Below are 22,578 nucleotides of genomic sequence, written 5' to 3'. Positions count from 1 at the left end.
TATACGAGTCAATCACCTTGGGCGGCAGCTGATCTAAGTAACCTAAGTAAGCAGTGCTTTTCCAGTCCCCCATCACCTTGACGATTTCACCCGGCACACCACAACTCAACGCCCCCGCGGCGCCGCCCCGCCAGAAACTGTGACTAGAGAAATCCCCTCCAGCAACAGCAGCAGTTACACGCAGTTTCTTATTGAAATCAGATCCTTTGATCGGAAAAAACCTGCGCCTTGGGGCCCATCGGTCCCAAAAACATGAAACATATCAGTCACTGCGGACACTGGGCATAAAGGATGTGAAGGGATTGCAGGAAGCCCTTTTTGTTTCCACGGAGCGTTCTTTACGCTGAATTGTCTTACTCCATTGAAAAGTTATTGACACACTGTCCGTCTCCAAAATCACCACGCGATCTCGTGTAAGCTGCTTATCGGGATCAAGATTCCCGTTGTCCTGGAACAAGTTCGATTTTTTGGAGAACTCCACAAAGAAAAAACACACCAAACACGCCGCCCAAGAACACAATGTCTTGTTTACAATGTTTACATAAACATTATTCGCATCCTTCATCTGGAAAGAAGGAACACAAGGGCTTGGTCAGACATATGATCACACAGGTTCACGTTGGGGGGTCTCCCCCGGTGCCAGAAAGTCAACAGCCGCACTAACTCTTCGCGCCGCCTAGGCTCGTGAAGACGTGAAATAGTGTCAGCCATAATGTTTACACAACCGGCCACATGCACCGCCGCAATGCTACAGTTTACTTTAGCACATTCCCATGCCATTTTCCGAAGTAAGCTGTTGACATACTTATTAGTAGATCTGCCTTTATTGATAATTGATTTTGTCACAGTGCTATCAGTATGCACAATCACTTCTTGTCCGCACCACATCGGTGCCCATCGTGTCACAGCTTGTAACACAGCACATACTTCTTTAAAGTTTATGTGTAAATTGTTCGCTGCCGGCATGTCTTTTTTAAAATAGGTGTACTGCCAGTCGCCCTGCCAAAAGGCACCTGCTGCAATATTACATGCGTCCACATGGACATGCTGTTTTGCATTGTGGAAATAATACACTGTTCCATTAAATACATGCATAAAAGAAAGCCACCATTGCACATCTTTTTGGAATTCGCTAGAAAGCTTTGCTTTGTGCCGCTGCTGCTGAAGGGGTTTTATTGTGTCCAGTATCCGCCGCAGAAAGAATTTTCCTCCTCTGACAGCTTGACAGGCCCAATTAAGAGAACCCGCGATGCTTTGAAGCTGAGTTTTTGTCGCGCGCTTCTTTCCTCGAAATTGCAGTAGTCGCCGCCGCAGTTGCTGCAGTTTGTCACTTCCAAGTGACAGAGTGTTGTTTCGCGTGTCGATGTCGACTCCAAGAAATGTGATACGTTGGGTGGGCCCCACCACCTTCTTCCAGCTAATGTTGAAGCCTAGTTCCCTCAATAATCTAATCAAAGAAAATAACATGTCGTTGCACTCCTCTTTTGTTGCTGCTACTAAAAGAAAATCATCTATGTATGCTAACACACCAGGCATGCCTCTCCTGGCCATGCACCTGCGAATTGACTGTGAAAGTCTATGAAAATGTGACGGTCCTACATTGCTACCAAATGGAAGTCGACTGTCAAACAAATAAGTCGGTCTGTTTTTACCTTTGAAATGCCACTTGAGTCCCGTTACACAATAATCATCCGGACTGATGCACACTGAGCGATATGCGGACTGCAAGTCGACTTTAGCACACCAATAATCTGTCTTCGCTAAGGCGCACGCATCAGAGACTGTTTGAAACTTCACTGACTCAGGGATGGAGTAATCGTTCATTGCCCTACCTGTTGGTTTGCTGGCATCATGAATTAGCCTAACGCTACCATCTTCTTTGGGGATCGCGGCTAGTGCGCTTACGACCGTTGGCTTCTTACTTGCCACTATATAATTTCCTTTTGCTATTTGATCTAACAGTTCTTGTTCTACCACGTCGCGATGATCGTACGCTGATTTATGATTGCTTTGTTCTGCTGCTAACACACATGTTTTATGTTTTTCTGTTACCCGAAAACCGTGCTGTATACCGTCTAACAAAAATTCTCTGTCACAATCGCCCTCTAGCACTGAGTGCCACATTTGAGATTTTGCACTAATAGATGCATGATTTCCCAAAAATGCACAGTCATGAGGATCTAATTGAGGGAACGGGCTGGAATAGGTGGGGCCTACCGTTGTGTTGTCAGTTCGCTGCGCTGTATCCTAGGCACTGGTGTTTGCTGTCGCCTGGTGGTCTTTGCCGGGGTGCTCCTTTCCACACGTGTCACACACGTGTTCGAACCTGCAGCGGGACCCGTAGAGGCATGTGCCTTTGTTTGTGTACTGCAGGCACACCTCCTTCCCACTGGGTCCCACAGGTCGTCGAATACCGCCGCTTCCCGTCATGGCCTTGCCGCTTTTGTTGCCAGGAACTTGTTGGGCACGCTCACGGAGAATCACTGTGGACAGGTGGGGGTTGGGGGTTCCCCAAGCAAACCCGCTGGTAGACTGGCGCTTCCTGTACTCATCATCGTAAAGGAGCACCGACTGCCAGGAAAATCTTGCGCCGAGCTCGCCCACCATCTCTGTATAACAGAGGTAAGCTTCGTGGTCGAAGTCCACGGCGGTGTTCATGAGTTTTGCCATTATTTTAGCATTTGCCACGATCCAGTGGCAGGGGGATACTTTCTCCAACTTTGATTTGTTGGCCAGCTTGAGCGTGACACCTCCCCCGAGTGTCACCTCTTCCTCCACCGCCATAGAAGCCGGTACGAAGTCAACAATTCGTAAATAAGTCTCACCTGGTGAAGCAGACTGTATGGCCATGTTGCCAAGAAGACCCTGGAGCGGTGCCACTTGGTCGGCAGCACGCAACGGCCCTCCCCCGTACTTCTGTTGCAGGTCTGCCACTGCCGCTTTTAATTCCACTATGTGGCCTCGTTTTAACTTAAGGCTTTCCAGGTCCTTTTCTCCTGCATATTTCAAGGCACTGAGGCTTGTGAACTCCTCTTTTTCCAGAACCTCAATTACAGGTTGGGGCAGATTTTTTGCCCAAGAAGAAAAATTGAACTCCATAGTTTGCAGAACTGAAAATCGCTGAACTTGCTTGCTGGCCGCTGCGCTGCTACTAATGACTTCGGTCCTCGCTCTCTCTCGCTCTCTCTCGGACTCCCTTATCTGTTACCATTGTTTCATTCCAGACTGCTCTCCTTCACTCATCACCTCCCCCCTGCCCTCCAACCCTCTTCATTCCCCGCATTCGTTCCCACGGGACTCTGCTATCACTTCCTCCTGCATTACCTCTACTGACACCTCCTCCCCCCCCTCCTTTTGCTGCATATCTGTCTCGTTTAAATAGAGTTTATGGTCGCTGACCGCTCCCTCTAAACTCACACTCATATTCAGTGCATTCAGTTAATTGTGAAATTAATTGTAAGAATGACACCATGGTTGCTACACAACTATTGAAACTATTGTTGACACATTCCGACAGCAATAATCTGCATATATCTAGGTACCCTAGTAAAGTGTGTGTGTTACATGAACACCAATAAACAAAACAACGATCAAACAAGTACTCAAAGAACTGAAAAGATTACTGTTTCAGCAGTCAATCTATTCTTAGTTCCACACACTTCATACGGACAGTCTGCAAAAAAAATAAAATCAGAACAAGATGTCAAAATGTATTCAAACAAAAATCAACTTTCTGTGTCTCACAACACAGACATTCAAAACTGCGAAATTCCTATTCATTTTACACACAAAACCTTAGAAATACATGTAATGGGAAGAGACACAAGTACATAATAGTAAAGAGTTGAAATGCATCAATGATACCGGACCCGTTATTCCCATTATCAGTTATCTGTCTCCGTTATTCCCATTATCAGTTATCTGTCAAGTCATTCCTAAAAGTTTCCAATGAGTGTGTTACATTTCACCAAAAAAATCAAACTTTAGTACACTGTCAAGATATTCACATGAAAAATGCATGCAAAAAAGTCTTACTTCACATTATTTTGTAAGGTATAAAGCATATATATCCATCCACTTGGTAATGAAAACAATACACTGTACAAAAACACATAATAAACCCAACAAAAAAATCTTAGGTTGAAGGCGGATTTTGAAGTTATCAAGAAAAATGCTGTTTATTCGCCAATGAGTGTGTTACAAAACACTGTCATAACATGAACAAAACGTTGTTCCTTAATTCAGTGCATTCAGTTTTTGTGAAATTAATTGTAAGAATGACAGTCCATGGTTGCTAGACAACTATTGAAACTATTGTTGACACATTCCCCGACAGCAATAATCTGCATATCTATGTACCCTAGGAAAGTGTGTGTGTTACAGGAACACCAATAAACAAAACAACGATCAAACAAGTTCTCAAAGAACTGAAAAGATTACTGTTTCAGCAGTCAATCTATTCTTAGTTCCACACACTTCATACGGACAGTCTGCAAAAAAATCAAATCAGAACAACATAACTGTACAAACCATTGGAGTGTGTTACCTCTCACGATGTGCGAGTGGTGTGAGTAACACACTCAACACTGTTCCTAAAAAAAGAAAACTCTAATTCAAAACAATAAACGCAGACATCATTTTCTGTTTACTTGATTCATTCCTTACTTTGTTCCAGCAAGATTTAAATAATTTTCAAGATAACTGTACAAACTATTGGAGTGTGTTACCAGCTCTCACGATGTGTGAGTGGTCTGAGTAACACACTCAACACTGTTCCTAAAAAAAACCCCTCTAATTCAAAACAATAAACACAGACATCATTTTCTGTTTACTTGATTCATTCCTTGCTTATGTTCCAGCAAGATTTAAATAATTTTCAAGATAACTGTACAAACTATTGGAGTGACAGTGTTACCTCTCACGATGTGCGAGTGGTGTGAGTAACACACTCAACACTGTTCCTAAAAAAAAACCTCTAATTCAAAACAATAAACGCAGACATCATTTTCTGTTTACTTGATTCATTCCTTACTTTGTTCCAGCAAGATTTAAATAATTTTCAAGATAACTGTACAAACTATTGGAGTGTGTTACCTCTCACGATGTGCGAGTGGTGTGAGTAACACACTCAACACTGTTCCTAAAAAAAACCCTCTAATTCAAAACAATAAACGCAGACATCATTTTCTGTTTACTTGATTCATTCCAAATTACTTTGTTCCAGCAAGATTTAAATAATTTTCAAGATAACTGTACAAACTATTGGAGTGACAGTGTTACCTCTCACGATGTGCGAGTGGTGTGAGTAACACACTCAACACTGTTCCTAAAAAAAAAAACTAATTCAAAACAATAAACGCAGACATCATTTTCTGTTTACTTGATTCATTCCTTACTTTGTTCCAGCAAGATTTAAATAATTTTCAAGATAACTGTACAAACTATTGGAGTGTGTTACCTCTCACGATGTGCGAGTGGTGTGAGTAACACACTCAACACTGTTCCTAAAAAAAACCCTCTAATTCAAAACAATAAACGCAGACATCATTTTCTGTTTACTTGATTCATTCCAAATTACTTTGTTCCAGCAAGATTTAAATAATTTTCAAGATAACTGTACAAAGTATTGGAGTGTGTTACCTCTCACGATGTGCGAGTGATGTGAGTAACACACACAACGTAAAAAAACATATATTTCTTTTTCCTGTCATTTATTTCATTAAAATGGCATGAAAACAAAGCACAAGGTGAACTGTATGGAAAGACTATAGAAAAGGCCAGAAAAAACACATGCAATGACATGAAACTGAAAGCTGAATAACTTGGGAAATTGGTTGAATCGTCTCAAACAGATGTCTTTAAAAATCAAAATAAAGAAAAATCTTTGTCCTAAAAAATGCAAATTTTATCAAAACAAATCACAATAACACGTCTAACTTTCAGATGAAAAAAAAAAAGGGAGTAAGTTGTTATTTAGTGAAAATAACAGTGTTTCAAACTGCAGGTGAGTGTGTTACAGACAACGAAAACTACCAGTGGTTCTTACTTTGGCCGTTATCTTCGATGTCCTCCATGCCACACTGAGTTCTCAGTTCGAGACAGTGAATGCAACTTTGTAGCAGACGATAGAACAGTTGTTTCCACCGTTGGAAGTCAGGAACATGTCGATAAATAACTTTGATTTACGTCGTTATTTTTCGCGGTAACACCAAAGTACACAACAACAAACTTAAGACTTATTTTCATTGCTTTGTCTTCTGTGTTTGTGCATAAAAAAATTGTGGGTAACATTGTTCTTTCTTGTCCAAGTTTATCACTTAGTTCAACGTCTGTCATCATTATTCAAAGCGCGGCAAAAACCAAAACTGCCTACGTGACTCCGAACACGAAAAGTAACACACTCGCCGTTGGATCTAAACTTGATCTCAGCCGACTGTTGGGGTGAGGTACTGGTTATCGTGCAGTATGTAAACAATAACTAACACCTTCTCTTTCCATCTTCATCAAGTTCTTATCCAAGCAGTGTGTGTAGGACGCACAAATGCGACGTTTCGACACCAAGTAAAAAAGTGTCCCAACTTCCGGCCCGAAAATCGACTTAAATTCACTCTACTATTGCGCCTTGCTCGAAAACAAAGTCATCAAACCTTTCGGTTTCGACCAGAATAGTAACTTTATTCATATCTGCACCCCGTGTCAGTACTTTCAAAGGTAGAATATTAACCACAACTGAGCGTGTGGGGCGTTTGAATGGGGTAAGGGTGGAGTTCGACGCCATTTCTGAGCCGTGACCATATGTATATTTAGATTCAGAATCAGAGTGTGATGAAGAATACGATGCAATCAATTTTTAATCTGTTTGCGAAAAATTGATTTTAATGACAACTTTAACCACTTGACTGCCTTAGGACGGGTATACCCGTCATGCGCTTGTGCAGCCGCAGCGCCTTAGGACAGGTTTATCCGTCTTCTCCGTTCCGGGATTTTCCAGAAATGCTATGTCACTGCTGACACAAAAATAGCAGCCAATGGCTTGGTAGGATACCTCATTCTCATGAATAAACATAAATGGTGACGCGGTTTTGCGTCTGAAGGCTATTTTCGGCCTTGGCGACAGGGTAAGGGAGAGAAATCTCGACTCGTCAAAATGGCTAACAGTGACAGTCGACCGGGCCGTAGTAGGGAAAAACAAAGCCGGACTGACGCTACAGGTGGTGCAAATGATTATGGATACTGACAGGGGAAGGGGGAGATCTTCTTTCGGACGATTTGTTGGAAACAGGTAGATGATAGTGATTATAATCCTTTCTTGGAGCGAGAAAACCAGCCACCTGTGTTTGATCCACAGGCACCGGAAGATGCGCCGGACTGATTTTTCAAAAGTTCATATTTAAACATCATTATAAACCAAACTAATTATTTCCATGATTAAACACTAAAAACAGATTCTTGGTTCAATTTCCCTTAAAAATAACACAGGTTTTACTTACTTACCTACTGCCAGTTTGGAGCTAGAATTTTTTGTGAATTATTACACCCCGAACTCCAATATTCCCTGGCAGTCAGGAATGCACATACGCAAGTTTTGATTGGCAGCGAAAGGGTTAATGAGCAAACTCATTAATTAATTTTTAAGCCTTCAAGCTGAAATGGACCAAAGTCAGGGCTTCGTCGAAGATTACTTGACCAAAATTTCAACCAATTTGGTTGAAAAATGAGATTGAGAGCATAACAGTGCTGCCTCAACTTTCACGAAAAGCCAGATATGACGTCATCAAAGACATTTATCAAAAAAATGAAAAAAACGTCTGGAGATACCATACTCAGGATCTCTCAATCTCATGTCAAGTTTCATGAAGATCGGTCCAGTAGTTTTCTCTGAATCGCTCTGCACTCACACACACACACACACACACACACACACACACACACACACACACACACACACACACACATACACCACACCCTCGTCTCGATTCCCCCCTCTACGTTAAAACATTTAGTGAAAACTTGACTAAATGTGAAAACCAATGTGTGTTTGTCTTAACTTGTATTCATTTATACACCAATAACGCTCTGAATACTGGTTGGTCCGGTGTCAGAATAATGTGACTGGGTGAGACATGAAGCCTGTGCTGCGACCTCTGTCTTGTGTGTGGCGCACGTTATGTCAAAGCAGCACCTCCCTGATATGGCCCTTCGTGGTCGGCTGGGCGTTAAGAAAACAAACAAACGCTCTGAATGTAAGTAAATAGGTAAATACAGCGTTGTCGAAGCAGGTCCAATTACAGTGGTTTTTTGACTCACATGCGAAGCAAAAGTGAGTCTATGTACTCACCTGAGTCGTCCGTCCGTCCGTCCGGAAAACTTTAACGTTGGATATTTCTTGGACACTATTCAGTCTATCAGTACCAAATTTGGCAAGATGGTGTATGATGACAAGGCCCCAAAAATCATACATAGCATCTTGACCTTACTTCAAGGTCGCAGGGGCCATAAATGTTGTCTAAAAAACAGCTATTTTTCCCATTTTCTCTGAAGTTTTTGAGATTTAATACCTCACCTATATATGATATATAGGACAAAGTAAGCCCCATCCTTTGATACCAGTTTGGTTTACCTTGCTTCAAGGTCAAGGTCACAGGAGCTCTTCAAAGTTGGATTGTATACATATTTTGAAGTGACCTTGACCCTGAACTATGGAAGATAACTGTTTCAAACTTTAAAATTATGTGGGGCATATGTTATGCTTTCATCATGAGACACATTTGGTCACATATGATCAAGGTCACTTTGACCCTTATGAAATGTGACCAAAATAAGGTAGTGAACCACTAAAAGTGACCATATCTCATGATAGAAAGAGCCAATAAGCACCATTGTACTTCCTATGTCTTGAATTAACAGCTTTGTGTTGCATGACCTTGGATGACCTTGACCTTGGGTCAAGGTCACATGTATTTTGGTAGGAAAAATGTGTAAAGCAGTTCTTAGTGTATGTCATTGCTAGGTTTAGTTATTTGACCTTGACCCTGATCGTAACTTTCTCTGTCTGTGCGTGCGTGTGTGCGTATGTGCGTGCGTGCGTGTGTATGTCTGTGGTAGAAACTTTAACATTTCGTCATTTGAAGACGTTACATTATGGCGTAAGAGGGTTAGACGTCACGCGAAGGAATTACTGAAAGTCTCGGTCATTGTTTTTTGAGCTGGCCGAGACTAGTTGGCAGTCGTGTCGTAGATTGTTGACACTCTCTCTCTCTCTCTCTCTCTCTTTCTTTCAACTTCAGGCCCTTCAAGCGTTATTATTCTGGTTTGTTTCGTTTTGGTTTCAATTTTCATTGCTCATTTTTCTTTTTGATTTATCTCCCTTTCCCCCTTCTTTTGCGCTTGGACTGAGGACATCATCTTCTCTGATAAGTCGTTTTGATATTTGTATTGTTGTTTTCATTTTTTTTTTTTTAACCTGTTGAAGACCATTAGGTCGAAGCGTTGTTCATTGTCATTTGTTTGTCTATTTCGTTGCGAGTCCAGAATATTCGCTATTACTCTTAGTCGTGTCCCTGTAAGTAGGCTACATGCAGACAGACAGATCTAGATCTAGTGTCTCGCTTTCTTGCACAGTGTCACCTATGCTTACTGTGTGTGTGTGTGTATGTGTGACGGAGTGATTGAGTTTGTGTTACTGTTTGTCTATTTCTTACGTGAGCCTTGAAGGCTTCGCCTCTTGTTATATTTAGTCAAGTTTTGACTAAATATTTTAACATCGAGGGGGAATCGAGACGAGGGTCGTGGTGTATGTGTGTCTGTCTGTCTGTGCGTGTGTGTGTGTGTGTGTGTGTGTAGAGCGATTCAGACTAAACTACTGGACCGATCTTTATGAAATTTGACATGAGAGTTCCTGGGTATGAAATCCCCGAACATTTTTTTCATTTTTTTGATAAATGTCTTTGATGACGTCATATCCGGCTTTTCGTGAAAGTTGAGGCGGCACTGTCACGCCCTCATTTTTCAACCAAATTGGTTGAAATTTTGGTCAAGTAATCTTCGACGAAGCCCGGACTTCGGTATTGCATTTCAGCTTGGTGGCTTAAAAATTAATTAATGACTTTGGTCATTAAATATCTCAAAATTGTAAAAAAAAAAAATAATTTATAAAACGATCCAAATTTACGTTTATCTTATTCTCCATCATTTGCTGATTCCAAAAACATATAAATATGTTATATTCGGATTAAAAACAAGCTCTGAAAATTAAATATATAAAAATTATTATCAAAATTAAATTGTCCAAATCAATTTAAAAACACTTTCATCTTATTCCTTGTCGGTTCCTGATTCCAAAAACATATAGATATGATATGTTTGGATTAAAAACACGCTCAGAAAGTTAAAACAAAGAGAGGTACAGAAAAGCGTGCTATCCTTCTTAGCGCAACTACTACCCCGCTCTTCTTGTCAATTTCACTGCCTTTGCCATGAGCGGTGGACTGACGATGCTACGAGTATACGGTCTTGCTGAAAAATGGCATTGCGTTCAGTTTCATTCTGTGAGTTCGACAGCTACTTGACTAAATATCGTATTTTCGCCTTACGCGACTTGTTTTAGTTTGGATTAGCATGCAAGTTTGTTGAGGTAGCAAATGTTACTTTAGTGTTCAGTGATTGTGTTACCCGCCTTTACTTTAAATAATGATTGCTTTATTTTTGCCTTGCAGTATCCGCAGAAACCTATAATCCAGAAACAGACGACGATCTAGGAGAAGCAAAGGTATTTTGTCATTTTTTTCTGAATATATAATTTGATATAATATATGGGTCATTCTCAGAAATGGTGGTCCAGTGAGAGTGAGTAGGGGTGACACATTTGAAATCATGAAAAAGTAAATTAAAATTATTTCTACCACGACTTTTTTCATCTGAATCTAATCCTGAGACATTAAAGCATTGTTGTATGTCAATAAAAATGGTTTCTATACGTTGGTGTTGTTTTTGTGTGCTTTTCCGGGTCGCCGAAGCGTTACACGACTTTCGTGATCAACAATACGTTCAGTCTCATGGCTAAATGCAAACATGCAAACACCAACAAATTACTGCAATCGACAGTCAGGAGTTCAGTATTGGACGTAGCAACACATCTTTGCAAAAACTTACGCTGAATTTGAAGTTACGGGCTTCGAACAAAAAATTATGAATGTCGTAACGCTTCGTATCCAAACTCGACGCGCGAACATCGGACAGCAATGTGCTCCATGACTTTGCCACATCACGGCTATTTTTAGCTCTTTGGCGCACAGGAAGTTCGAACAAGAAAATAGTCCTTTGAATCACAGCCAAATATTCACAGAAAACACCAGAATCATATCATTTGCTGAAACTCATGGCGTCGTTTCCTGACCTACGTTACGACTGAAGATGGTTTTTGACTCACATGCGTAGCAAAAGTGAGTCTATGTACTCACCCGAGTCGTCCGTCCGTCCGTCCGTCCGTCCGTCCGGACGTCCGTCCGGAAAACTTTAACGTTGGATATTTCTTGGACACTATTCAGTCTATCAGTACCAAATTTGGCAAGATGGTGTATGATGACAAGGCCCCCAAAAACATACATAGCATCTTGACCTTGCTTCAAGGTCAAGGTCGCAGGGGCCATAAATGTTGCCTAAAAAACAGCTATTTTTCCCATTTTTCCCATTTTCTCTGAAGTTTTTGAGATTGAATACCTCACCTATATATGATATATAGGGCAAAGTAAGCCCCATCTTTTGATACCAGTTTGGTTTACCTTGCTTCAAGGTCAAGGTCACAGGAGCTCTTCAAAGTTGGATTGTATACATATTTTGAAGTGACCTTGACCCTGAACTATTGAAGATAACTGTTTCAAACTTAAAAATTATGTGGGGCACATGTTATGCTTTCATCATGAGACACATTTGGTCACATATGATCAAGGTCAAGGTCACTTTGACCCTTATGAAATGTGACCAAAATAAGGTAGTGAACCACTAAAAGTGACCATATCTCATGGTAGAAAGAGCCAATAAGCACCATTGTACTTCCTATGTCTTGAATTAACAGCTTTGTGTTGGATGACCTTGGATGACCTTGACCTTGGGTCAAGGTCACATGTATTTTGGTAGGAAAAATGTGTAAAGCATGTGAGTCGTATGGGCTTTGCCCTTCTTGTTACTTAATTGTCGAGCCTGCAAAGCTTTGTCTGACAAACTTACACACCGTGGATGGCGACATTGTAGTGTCGGAAGGATATCGAGTGCAAACAGTCTCTCAAAGCGCGAAGTTTAGCGGAACAAAGCAGCCAAGAAGTTTTCGTATCCTCTGATCGTCGATGTTCGACATTCATCAAGTACTTAAAATGGGTAATCTGAACGCAACAGGAACTTTCAACAAATACAGGAAACTCTGACGAATTGTGTTTTGTGTAGTTATTTTGGGTCAGACGGGTTTTGCCGGCAGGAAAGGCCAAACAGTGCAGATTAATGTCTGTCGCACAGGAACCGAAAGTGGTTCAAGCATTTCGTTTCTGTGTTGCGACATTCACCTTAGTTTTGTTCCAAATGTCATTTTTTACCAATATTAGTTGAAGTCCTTACCTTTCATAACTAGAATCTGAATGTGTTGGGTAGAACACAAAAATACTGCAGAACTGATAAAAAATGCACAAAGGATTGAAGGCTTAGGTGGTTTAAAGTTGGAATTTGGTTTCCATGTTACAACATTCATCACGTAAATACAACACTTTAAAAGGTCTCTTAATTAGCAACCAATTACTCTTTTTGTCTAATTTTTGCATTATTATGTATAGCAAACAATAGACTTCATAGTAAAAACAATTATTTTGTATTTCTTGACACTTTATTTTTTACTTTGTATGTAACACTTTGGACCACCATTTCTGAGAATGACCCATATCCAGGAACTTGCCACAGAATGTAGGCAGACATGTAGAGAAGATAGAATTATCAGCTCCAGGGCAGATATCAAGTCATGAGTGTGACCATTGGATTATTATGTTACATAAGTCCTAAATGTCCTGAGACCATTCGTTAGTTACCATACTTCCATTGATTTATGCATCATTTCCTTGGTGGTTTATTACAACAGAATGATGAACAAGTCACTTTTATTCCCTTTCAGTCTGTACATATACTCCCAGAATCATTACTGTCAAAACATACAATTCTTTGTGTTGGTGGGAGGGATCGTGTTGTAATTTGTTCACTCTGAATTTTATATGAAAAAAGCAGCAATGTTATCCTTCTGCTACCGTTCATTGTTAATGGTATTCCCAGATAAAAAAAACCAAAATGTGTTAGTTTATAACACAGGTTACTCACGGTAAGCTTACTGTGCAAAATTATGTGCTAAGGGTAGAACTTTCATTTTCTAAGTTCCATAAGTCCATTTATATCAAATTTGAAAAAGTGTGTGTCCACTTAAATTCTTAAGTTTAAATATGGGTATGACTATGAGGCAATTCTTGTCCTTTCATTACCCAGAAGCACAAGTGAACGCATACTACAAGTTCACATCACTGTTCATTGGCTAGTACATTTAGAGCGCTTCTAGTATGATGGACTTCTGCCGGAAGTCATTCTTGCCATTATGTGCAGTTAATTGAGTGTGTCTTGAGACTCATAATGCAATTTCAAGACATCACCCTGCCATTTAAGCTCTCCAGCACTTGGTTGAAGAAGTCTTAATTCAAAGGTCAAGGGAAATCGCTGACTTAGTGCAGCAAACTAACAACTAAGTGTTTTTACTTTTGTTGTGCATGTACCATCTTTCTCAGCCACAAGCTAAAGTACATGAATGGACTTCAAATGCTCTAAAGTTAAACCGTTTTATTCTACATACGCGAGAGAGACCACTCATGAGATAACAATATCGTTTAAACCACACTTGTGTATACTATGTATCATGTAAATGAGGTCGTATCAAACTAGTCTGCCAGGGACCTGCTTTCCCACTGCTTAATATGCCAAAGTCACAGAGACAAACGTCATTATGGAAACACTTTTGCGCCTGCTGTTTCCCCTGGAACAGTTTTTAGAACTAACACATACACTTTCTTCAGTGACGTTTCTTTCCTTTAACGTGAAAGATTGCACAAGGCTTTTGAAGAGATCAAGCTTCCAAAAGAAGCGTCTTCAATTTGGACGCCTCGATTGCGTGATGTTTTGAGTAAAATACACGTCAGTACAGTATGTTAGAATAAACTGAATTCTTCATGGCTTGCTGTGTCAGATTTACTCAAGTTGCTTTTTCAAATATCTTGAAAATCTCGCTTTCGCTTGCAGTTCAATATTTAAAAAGCAACTCGTGTAATTCTGGTACGACACAGCAAGCCATGTACTGATGTAGTATTCTCTATCTATTTTTTGTAGTTTTAAAATGATTTTTGAGTCACTTGAGAAAAAGTGACTCTATGTAATCGGTCAGTGTTAGTCTGTCCGGCCGGCCGTCCGTAGACACCACCTTAACGTTGGACTTTTCTCGGAAACTATCAAAGCGATCGGGCTCATATTTTGTTTAGTCGTGACCTCCAATGACCTCTACACTTTAACGATGGTTTCGTTGACCTTTGACCTTTTTCAAGGTCACAGGTCAGCGTCAAAGGAAAAATTAGACATTTGATATCTTTGACAAAGTTCATCGGATGTGATTGAAACTTTGTAGGATTATTCTTTACATCAAAGTATTTACATCTGTAGCCTTTTACGAACGTTATCAGAAAAACAAGGGAGATAACTAGCCTTTTCTGTTCGGCAACACACAACTTAACGTTGGGCTTTTCTCGGAAACTATAAAAGTGACCGGGCTCAAATTTTATGTGAACGTGACTCATTGTGTTGTGAATAGCAATTTCTTCCTGTCCATCTGATGCCTCATATAATATTCAGAACTGCGAAAGTGACTCGATCGAGCGTTTGCTCTTCTTGTTTAAATTCACGTTTTTACAATTGTGGTGGAAAAAAATATAGAAATGATTGGTATGTCACTTTTGAGGCTGCAGTTTAAAAAGCATACTATTGACCTGATTATTTTGGGGGAGTTTCTGGAAAATTGACAAATCCTTAGGCCAAAAAAAAAAATAGATGTGGTTACGGTAACATACTACATAGCCAAAAAAAAATAGGGTAGGTAGGTAGGCAATCACTTTTTTTTTTAAACTTTTTTTTCTAATGTGTACAAATTAAACCTACTTGACAGGGAAATAAGTGTGCAACTCGGGCGCTTTCGCTTTCATTGCGTTTTTTGCACTCGTTTTTTTGGCTCACGTAAGTGTATCCTATGCGATGCTAAACTTTGTCTGTCTGTGTGTGCGTGTGTGATAGAAACTTTAACATTTCCGAGTCTATGGATAAAGTTCGCATAAGAAGATTACGTCTCGGTCAAAAGTGTTTGACGTCAATTAATGCATCACTGATGACGTCATGCCTCCCTGTAGTCTTTCTCTCTCGCGCGGTGTGTGTGTTCATTTTGTGCACATGTGTTATTGTTACTGTTTGTGTATGTGAACTCGTGTGTGTGTGTGTGTGTATGTGTGTGCGTGTGTGTGTGTGTAAGAAAGAGAGACTGGGAGAGAGAGTGTGTGTGTATGTGTTTGTGTGTGTGTGTGTGTGTGTGTGTGTGTGCATGAGTTTGTGTGTATGTTTGTGTGTGTATGTGTGTTTGTTTGTAAAGGTGTGTGTGTCCGTCTGTCTATGTGCGTATGAGTGTGTGTTTTGTATGTATGACGGAGTGATTGAGTTTGTGTTACTGTTTGTCGATTTCTGACAGGAGCCTTGAAGGCTTCGCCTCTTGTTTTTTTGTTTTTTTTTTTTTTTTTTTAACAAATGTAATTGTAATGAAAAGTTATAGGATCGGCCCCTAAAAATAGGGTAGGTCGGGTTACCGTAACCACACCTATTTTTTTTTTAGGCCTTACTTTAAATTCTAATTTAGATGCACACAGCATGGTTTGCTCGAAAATGCACAAGTATGGTAATTAAATAAATCAAAGTGAATGAATGAGCTTAAGAGCGACGCTTCTCCCCGGTGCAGGAAACAAAAACAAGTGAAGAGATGCCGCGTGTCGCCAGGGCGGATACCAGTTACCACCCTCTCTATGATACACATATGGTGAACGTTTTTTTCGTTTGTCGCAATCTTGTTCAGTTCATAGATCAAAAGTTTAGTATAGAGCTGTAGTTTCTTCACATGTAAAAGAGTTACAGTTAACTTGAAGTTGTAACACAATTTTCTTTCCCATTCGCAGATAGTCAACCCCAAGAGCGATATACAGAGACAACGACTAGCTGATGTTGTCAAGGACATTCTACTCTTCAGATCATTAGATCCAGTAAGTTATTTTCAAGAGCTTTGATGCAGTTAGGTAGCAATATTAGTTTGATAATGTGATATATGCTGTACTTCTTCATGCGGATATATTTTACATGAACTGATGAAGTATCTCAAACAGCAAACCAGCTGAAGTCTTATCACAAGTTGCAGGCTGCATCTGGTGGAGTGCAGGGTCTGCATGTGTTTAGTGTTGACAAAGGAGGTTTTGTTCAACTCCTGTTTGGGCGTCTGGATTTTCAACAGTACTGAAAGGGCATCAGGAAAAATGATGATTCTCTTCCATGCTGACTTGAGCTGCTTTTATTAGGTTTCAGTACATTGCAAACTTCTAGATGTGCATCCGTTGTGACCACCCACGGCCTGAAAGTCCAAAAAATGGTGCACTTAAGCCTTTGGCTAGTGATTCTGAAAATGTACTAGCCAGAGAGCAAACTTTACTAGCCAAACCAACAATTTGTTTCAGCAACTTTACTCGCATTTGGCGAGTATATGAACATTTCTACTCGCCAGTTACATGTTTCTACTCGCCATGGCGAGTAAAATACTCGCCACTTTCAGGGCTGCACCGTTGAGAGTGATTAAAACAGGTTCACTGACTTGCTTTTGGTGTCATGCCGATTTTCAGGCATGTACGAAAATTGAAACCCCAAGAAGTTTGCACAGAGAACTGAACACATTATTGTGACTCGTGACCCTACATCCAGAAATGACACTGGCTTTTGGTGTGAATAGTTGGCAAAGACATTTGTAACCCCAGGCCAAAAAGAGTTATTTTTTCACAAAGATTGTGAAAGGAAATATTCAGCAATGCAGAAATTTTTTTACTACTTTACAGTACTCAAGCGGTGATGGGCTCAGTGGCGAGGTGGTAAGACGTCTGGTGGGTTAAGAGTGGAGAGTTTTCCGATCTCCCAGGTCAACTTATGTGCAGACCTGCTAGTGGACGTCTGGTGGGTTAAGAGTGGAGAGTTTTCCGATCTCCCAGGTCAACTTATGTGCAGACCTGCTAGTGACTTAACTCCCTTCGTGTATACACGCAAGCACAAGACCAAGTGCCCATGGAAAAGATCATGTAATCCATGTCAGAGTTCGGTGGATTATAGAAACACGAAAATACCCAGCATGCCTCCCCCGAATGCTGCCTGAATGGCGGGGTAAAAACCGGTCATACGCGTAAAAATCCACCCGTGCTAAAAAACAACAACCATGAGTGAACGTGGGAGTCTAAGCCCATGAACAAAGAAGAAGAAGGAGTACTCAAGCGGTGATAAGTAGAAACTGAAACAGATGCATGTGTGTATGCGACTGCTCGTGTGCATTTGTCTTGGAAGCTGTTTGAAAAAAATAGGAAGTGATCTCTCTGGATTGTGCATTTAAATAATAGATCTACCCAAAGCAGTAAACAGTAAACTCTTCATGTGAACCATAGATATGTTGCACATAGTGACATGCTATAGGAGATGGCAAAAACATGTTTTAGCTCTGTTGGTTTCCTGGCATGGTTTGCACTTGGCAGATGGCAGGATCATTCAATTTCTGTTGGAAGCGGCACAGACACGATTTGCACTGCACTGAAGATTTGTTCTTGTTACTGTATATATTGTGTTCAAAGAGATTTGTAGTCCTGGTGTCTGCAATCGTGGGGGTCAGGCAATCAGTGACAGTATGACTATGGTGGTTACATGTTAGAGAGCTGTTTGTTGCAAGTTTTGCATACATGTACAAAGAAATCAGTATCACTGTCCGTATGCATTATTCATAGATAGCCAAAACTCAAAACTTAACTGGCTATACAAGCCCACCAGAAATTTCACTAGCCCAGGACATAACATACAAAACAAAGATAATGACACAATGATTGTATAAATAACTCAGATTTATTTATAACTACAAACAAGTGCATTGACAACTGGGCTGCCGTTTTAGAACGTTTGTTTTGTTGAATTTGTTACCCCGAATCATTAGCACCCGAAAGACAGACTGTTTACCACTGTCCCCTTCTGTTATTTCAATGTCAAGTGAGGTTGGCGGGCGAGGCAGTTGAAATGAAATCCATGCTTGACCCGGCAATAATCTTACTTTTTTTCTTCTCATGGGATGCATTATTTCTGGTGTGAGCCTGTATTTCCTAGAACCAATCGACGCTTTGCTGTTGTGTTTACAAAGACAAAGAGTAATAACAGCGAGAAAAGATAGTTCGCTTTTGCTTTGCTCATTTCGAATGTTGTAATCCAATGTAAAGTATAGATAGGATGGTGCAGTGGTATGTTATGTCTGAGTTCCCTTTGAAGCACTAAAGGGAATTGTGATTGGACATGTTCAGATTGTATGCGTCAATCACTCCATGGGCAGGGCGCACTTGTGCACCGAAGCCTGTGTGCATGTGTGTGTGATTTAATATTTGTCTGTAACCTTTACCTTTTTTATTTCTACAGGAACAGATGCAGGAGGTGCTAGATGCTATGTTTGAGAAACGGGTAAGATGTTGAACATTATCCTAGTTATTCACTTATTGTGCAAGGTAATGGTTGTGTGTGTGCTAGTTTGATAGCTCAAGGTTCACATACTGGGAGCCATTAGGTATCTCACCCAAGTGTAGTATAGTGTGGTTCCCCCCACGGGTTAGAGGGAAGAATTTACCCGATGCTCCCCAGCATGTCGTAAGAGGCGACTAACGGATTCTGTTTCTCCTTTTAGTTTTACCCTTGTTAAGTGTTTCTTGTATAGAATATAGTCAATTTTTGTAAAGATTTTAGTCAAGCAGTATGCAAGACATGTATGTTAAGTCCTTTGTACTGGAAACTTGCATTCTCCCAGTAAGGTAATATATTGTACTACGTTGCAAGCCCCTGGAGCAAATTTTTGATTAGTGCTTTTGTGAACAAGAAACAATTGACAAGTGGCTTTATCCCCTCTCCCCCGTTTCCCCGTCGCGATATAACCTTGAACGGTTGAAAACGACGTTAAACACCAAATAAAGAAAGAAAGAAAGTATAGTGTGGTATAGCAGGTGTAACTGATAGAAGCCGCTGACTATCCCCCCCCCCCCCCCCCCCCCCCCCACTTTTACCACAAGCATGTATATTACTAGTGATATAAAAAAAAAAAGACAACGCTTTTACAGTTTTATTCATGGAGTAAGGGTTAATCAACTTAATGGTGGTGTAGGCAAATTGCAACCTTTGGCCCTATAACTAGCCCCAAATTGGGGTCATTAGACCTAACTAGCTCGCCTTTTGGTGAGTGCATTTGGCATCCTCTGATCATAATATAAACAGGTCTACACACAAGAATATATGGGTCATTCTCAGAAATGGTGGTCCAGTGAGAGTGAGTAGGGGTGACATTTGAAATCATGAAAAAGTAAATCAAAATTATTTCTACCACGACTTTTTTCATCTGAATCTATTCCTGAGACATTAAAGCATTGTTGTATATCAATAAAAAATGGTTTCTATACGTTGGTGTTGTTTTTGTGTGCTTTTCAATTGCGAAGTTCGGCCGTTTCCGGATCGCCGAAGCGTTACACGACTTTCGTGATAACAATATGTTCAGTCTCATGGCTAAATGCAAACATGCAAACACCAACAAATTACTGCAATCGACAGTCAGGAGTTCAGTCTTGGACGTAGCAACACATCTTTGTAAAAACTCACGCTGAATTTGAAGTTGTGGGCTTCGAACAAAAAATTATGAATGTCGTAACGCATCGTATCCGGACTCGACACGCGAACATCGGACAGCAATGTGCTCCATGACTTTGCCACATCACGGCTATTTTTAGCTCTTTGGCGCACAGGAAGTTCGAACAAGAAAATAGTCCTTTGAATCACAGCCAAATATTCACAGAAAACACCAGAATCATATCATTTGCTGAAACTCATGGCGTCGTTTCCCGACCTACGTTACGACTGAAGATGGTTTTTACTTAATTGTCGAGCCTGCAAAGCTTTGTCACAAACTTACACACCGCGGATGGCGACAATGTAGTGTCGGAAGGATATCGAGTGCAAACAGTCTCTCAAAGCGCGAAGTTTAGCGGAACAAAGCAGCCAAGAAGTTTTCGTATCCTCTGATCGTCGATGTTCGACATTCATCAAGTACTTAAAATGGGTAATCTGAACGCAACAGGAACTTTCAACAAATACAGCAAACTCTGACGAATTGTGTTTTGTGTAGTTATTTTGGGTCAGACGGGTTTTGCCGGCAGGAAAGGCCAAACAGTGCAGATTCATGTCTGTCGCACAGGAACCGAAAGTGGCTCAAGCATTTCGGTTTCTGTGTTGCGACATTCACCTTAGTTTTGTTCCAAATGTCATTTTTTTACCAATATTAGTTGAAGTCCTTACCTTTCATAACTAGAATGTGTTGGGTAGAACACAAAAATACTGCAGAACTGATAAAAAATGCACAAAGGATTGAAGTCTTAGGTGGTTTAAAGTTGGAATTTGGTTTCCATGTTACAACATTCATCACGTAAATACAACACTTTAAAACGTCTCTTATTAAGCAACCAATTACTCTTTTTGTCTAATTTTTGCATTATTATGTATAGCAAACAATAGACTTCATAGTAAAAACAATTATTTTGTATTTCTTGACACTTTATTTTTTACTTTGTATGTAACACTTTGGACCACCATTTCTGAGAATGACCCATATATGTTAAGTAGTCTGCAGAGCGAACTGCAGTTTGTATCTTTTAATTTACAGAGCACAAGAAATTCTAACCCTGCCCTGATCCTTTACTGTAAAATTGTTACATCAGAATCTAATTCAGCATACTCTTGAAACTATCTTCCAGCTGTTGCCTGAAATCAAAGTTTACTAGAAAACTTTGTTTTAGCTACATGTACTGTGTTTTCTTCCAAAGTGTGAATTGCACACATGCTCATACTTTGCCTTTCGTCGCGATATAACCTTTGTGGTTGAAAACGACGTTAAACACCAAATAAAGAAAGAAAGATACTTTGCCTAAGAGTTTAAGACCTTAAAAGTTAACAAAAATAGACCAGCATGAACAGCCCTCATTGCAGTGCGGTCATTGACTACAGCTTTTAGGCTGTACTAATCTTCAATGAGCTGTGTTTTGCGAGGTTCGGCGCCTTCATTTGTAATGCCCTACCATTAGTAATGGTTCACTGGAATCTCAGAACCTGTAATCAGGGAATTTAAGGTCACATATTTAGCCATACAAGTTTATGAGAGCATGAAACTCACTCAGACAGTTTCCCTTCAGGCGAGGTTGACAAACTGTGCAGGGAGAATGTCTTGGCAGCTTGCTGTGCCAATGCAGCATAGTATTCAGTAATTTAGTGTTGAAAGGCAGCTCTTTCGCATGAGTTTCTCACAGTTGAGCGATCTAGGGCAAGCCGTGGTTGTATAAGTTAGGTACTAACAGTGCATGTGTTGGGCTCCTTTGGTCAGAGCTAGTGGGCAGTCCACTTATGCCCCTGTAATTCCCTGTCAGGATGTTTAGTGCATACATGTGTATTTTTACTGATGGTCACAGTGACTACCAAAGATTTGGGTTTGACATGAGTCTTACATCTGTAGCTGATTCAGTGATTGGTATTGATATTGTTTCCATCAAAATTACTACAGCTGAACACACATAAAAGAGTGCTGGAGTTACAATCTGACACAAGCATAGGATGAACCTTTGTCACAATTTTGATAGAACTGTAAGTGACAGTCCCTGAGAGTAGAGGCCTGTCAGCTTAAAATTCAGCTGGCCTGATCATCTGTTCATGGCCAATTTTCCAGCATACACTTAATCCTATTCACTACCAAATCCCCCTTCCCTAATTACCCTGTGTTTGTGCGATTTCAAGCATTTTAGGGAAATCGTCTACATCAAGTGGCATACGCACACATTTTGGAGAGAAAAAATACATCTGATCATTGGAAAATACGTCCACAGCAATTTTAGACTAAATGAATCTGGAAATATTTTTTTCCTGAAAATAATCAAGAAAAATCTAAAGTGACAGTTCCAGCTTTCAGGTATTCTTTTACAACCATGTAGAAACTTGTGGAATATTTGGCTTTTTTTCTCCAATTCTGAAACAGAATGAGTTTTTAACACACTATTGTAGTAAATTGCACTCATAATGATTTTTTGAATGTGTCTCACAGGTAGCACCGGGCGAACATATCATTGACCAAGGAGATGATGGAGACTACTTCTACGTCATAGACAGGTAAGTTGCTTTTGA

The 22,578-nt window shown here is 40.3% G+C and overlaps 1 protein-coding gene across 3 annotated transcripts in view; it reads left to right on the top strand.

Moving 5' to 3' along the window:
• LOC138964675 (cAMP-dependent protein kinase type II regulatory subunit-like) overlaps positions 1 to 22,578 on the top strand; it is an 81,220-nt gene that overhangs the window by 32,705 nt on the left and 25,937 nt on the right. For all 3 annotated transcript variants that reach the window (XM_070336698.1, XM_070336699.1, XM_070336697.1), the window contains 4 exons: positions 10,716 to 10,768; positions 16,275 to 16,358; positions 18,796 to 18,837; positions 22,499 to 22,563. In XM_070336698.1, the coding sequence (XP_070192799.1) occupies positions 10,716 to 10,768; positions 16,275 to 16,358; positions 18,796 to 18,837; positions 22,499 to 22,563 (244 nt within the window). The remainder of the gene's footprint in view (positions 1 to 10,715; positions 10,769 to 16,274; positions 16,359 to 18,795; positions 18,838 to 22,498; positions 22,564 to 22,578) is intronic.

The sequence above is a fragment of the Littorina saxatilis genome, linkage group LG4, assembly GCF_037325665.1.
Source record: "Littorina saxatilis isolate snail1 linkage group LG4, US_GU_Lsax_2.0, whole genome shotgun sequence".
Taxonomy (NCBI): domain Eukaryota; kingdom Metazoa; phylum Mollusca; class Gastropoda; order Littorinimorpha; family Littorinidae; genus Littorina; species Littorina saxatilis.
This window is presented reverse-complemented; position numbering and strand designations above follow the sequence as displayed.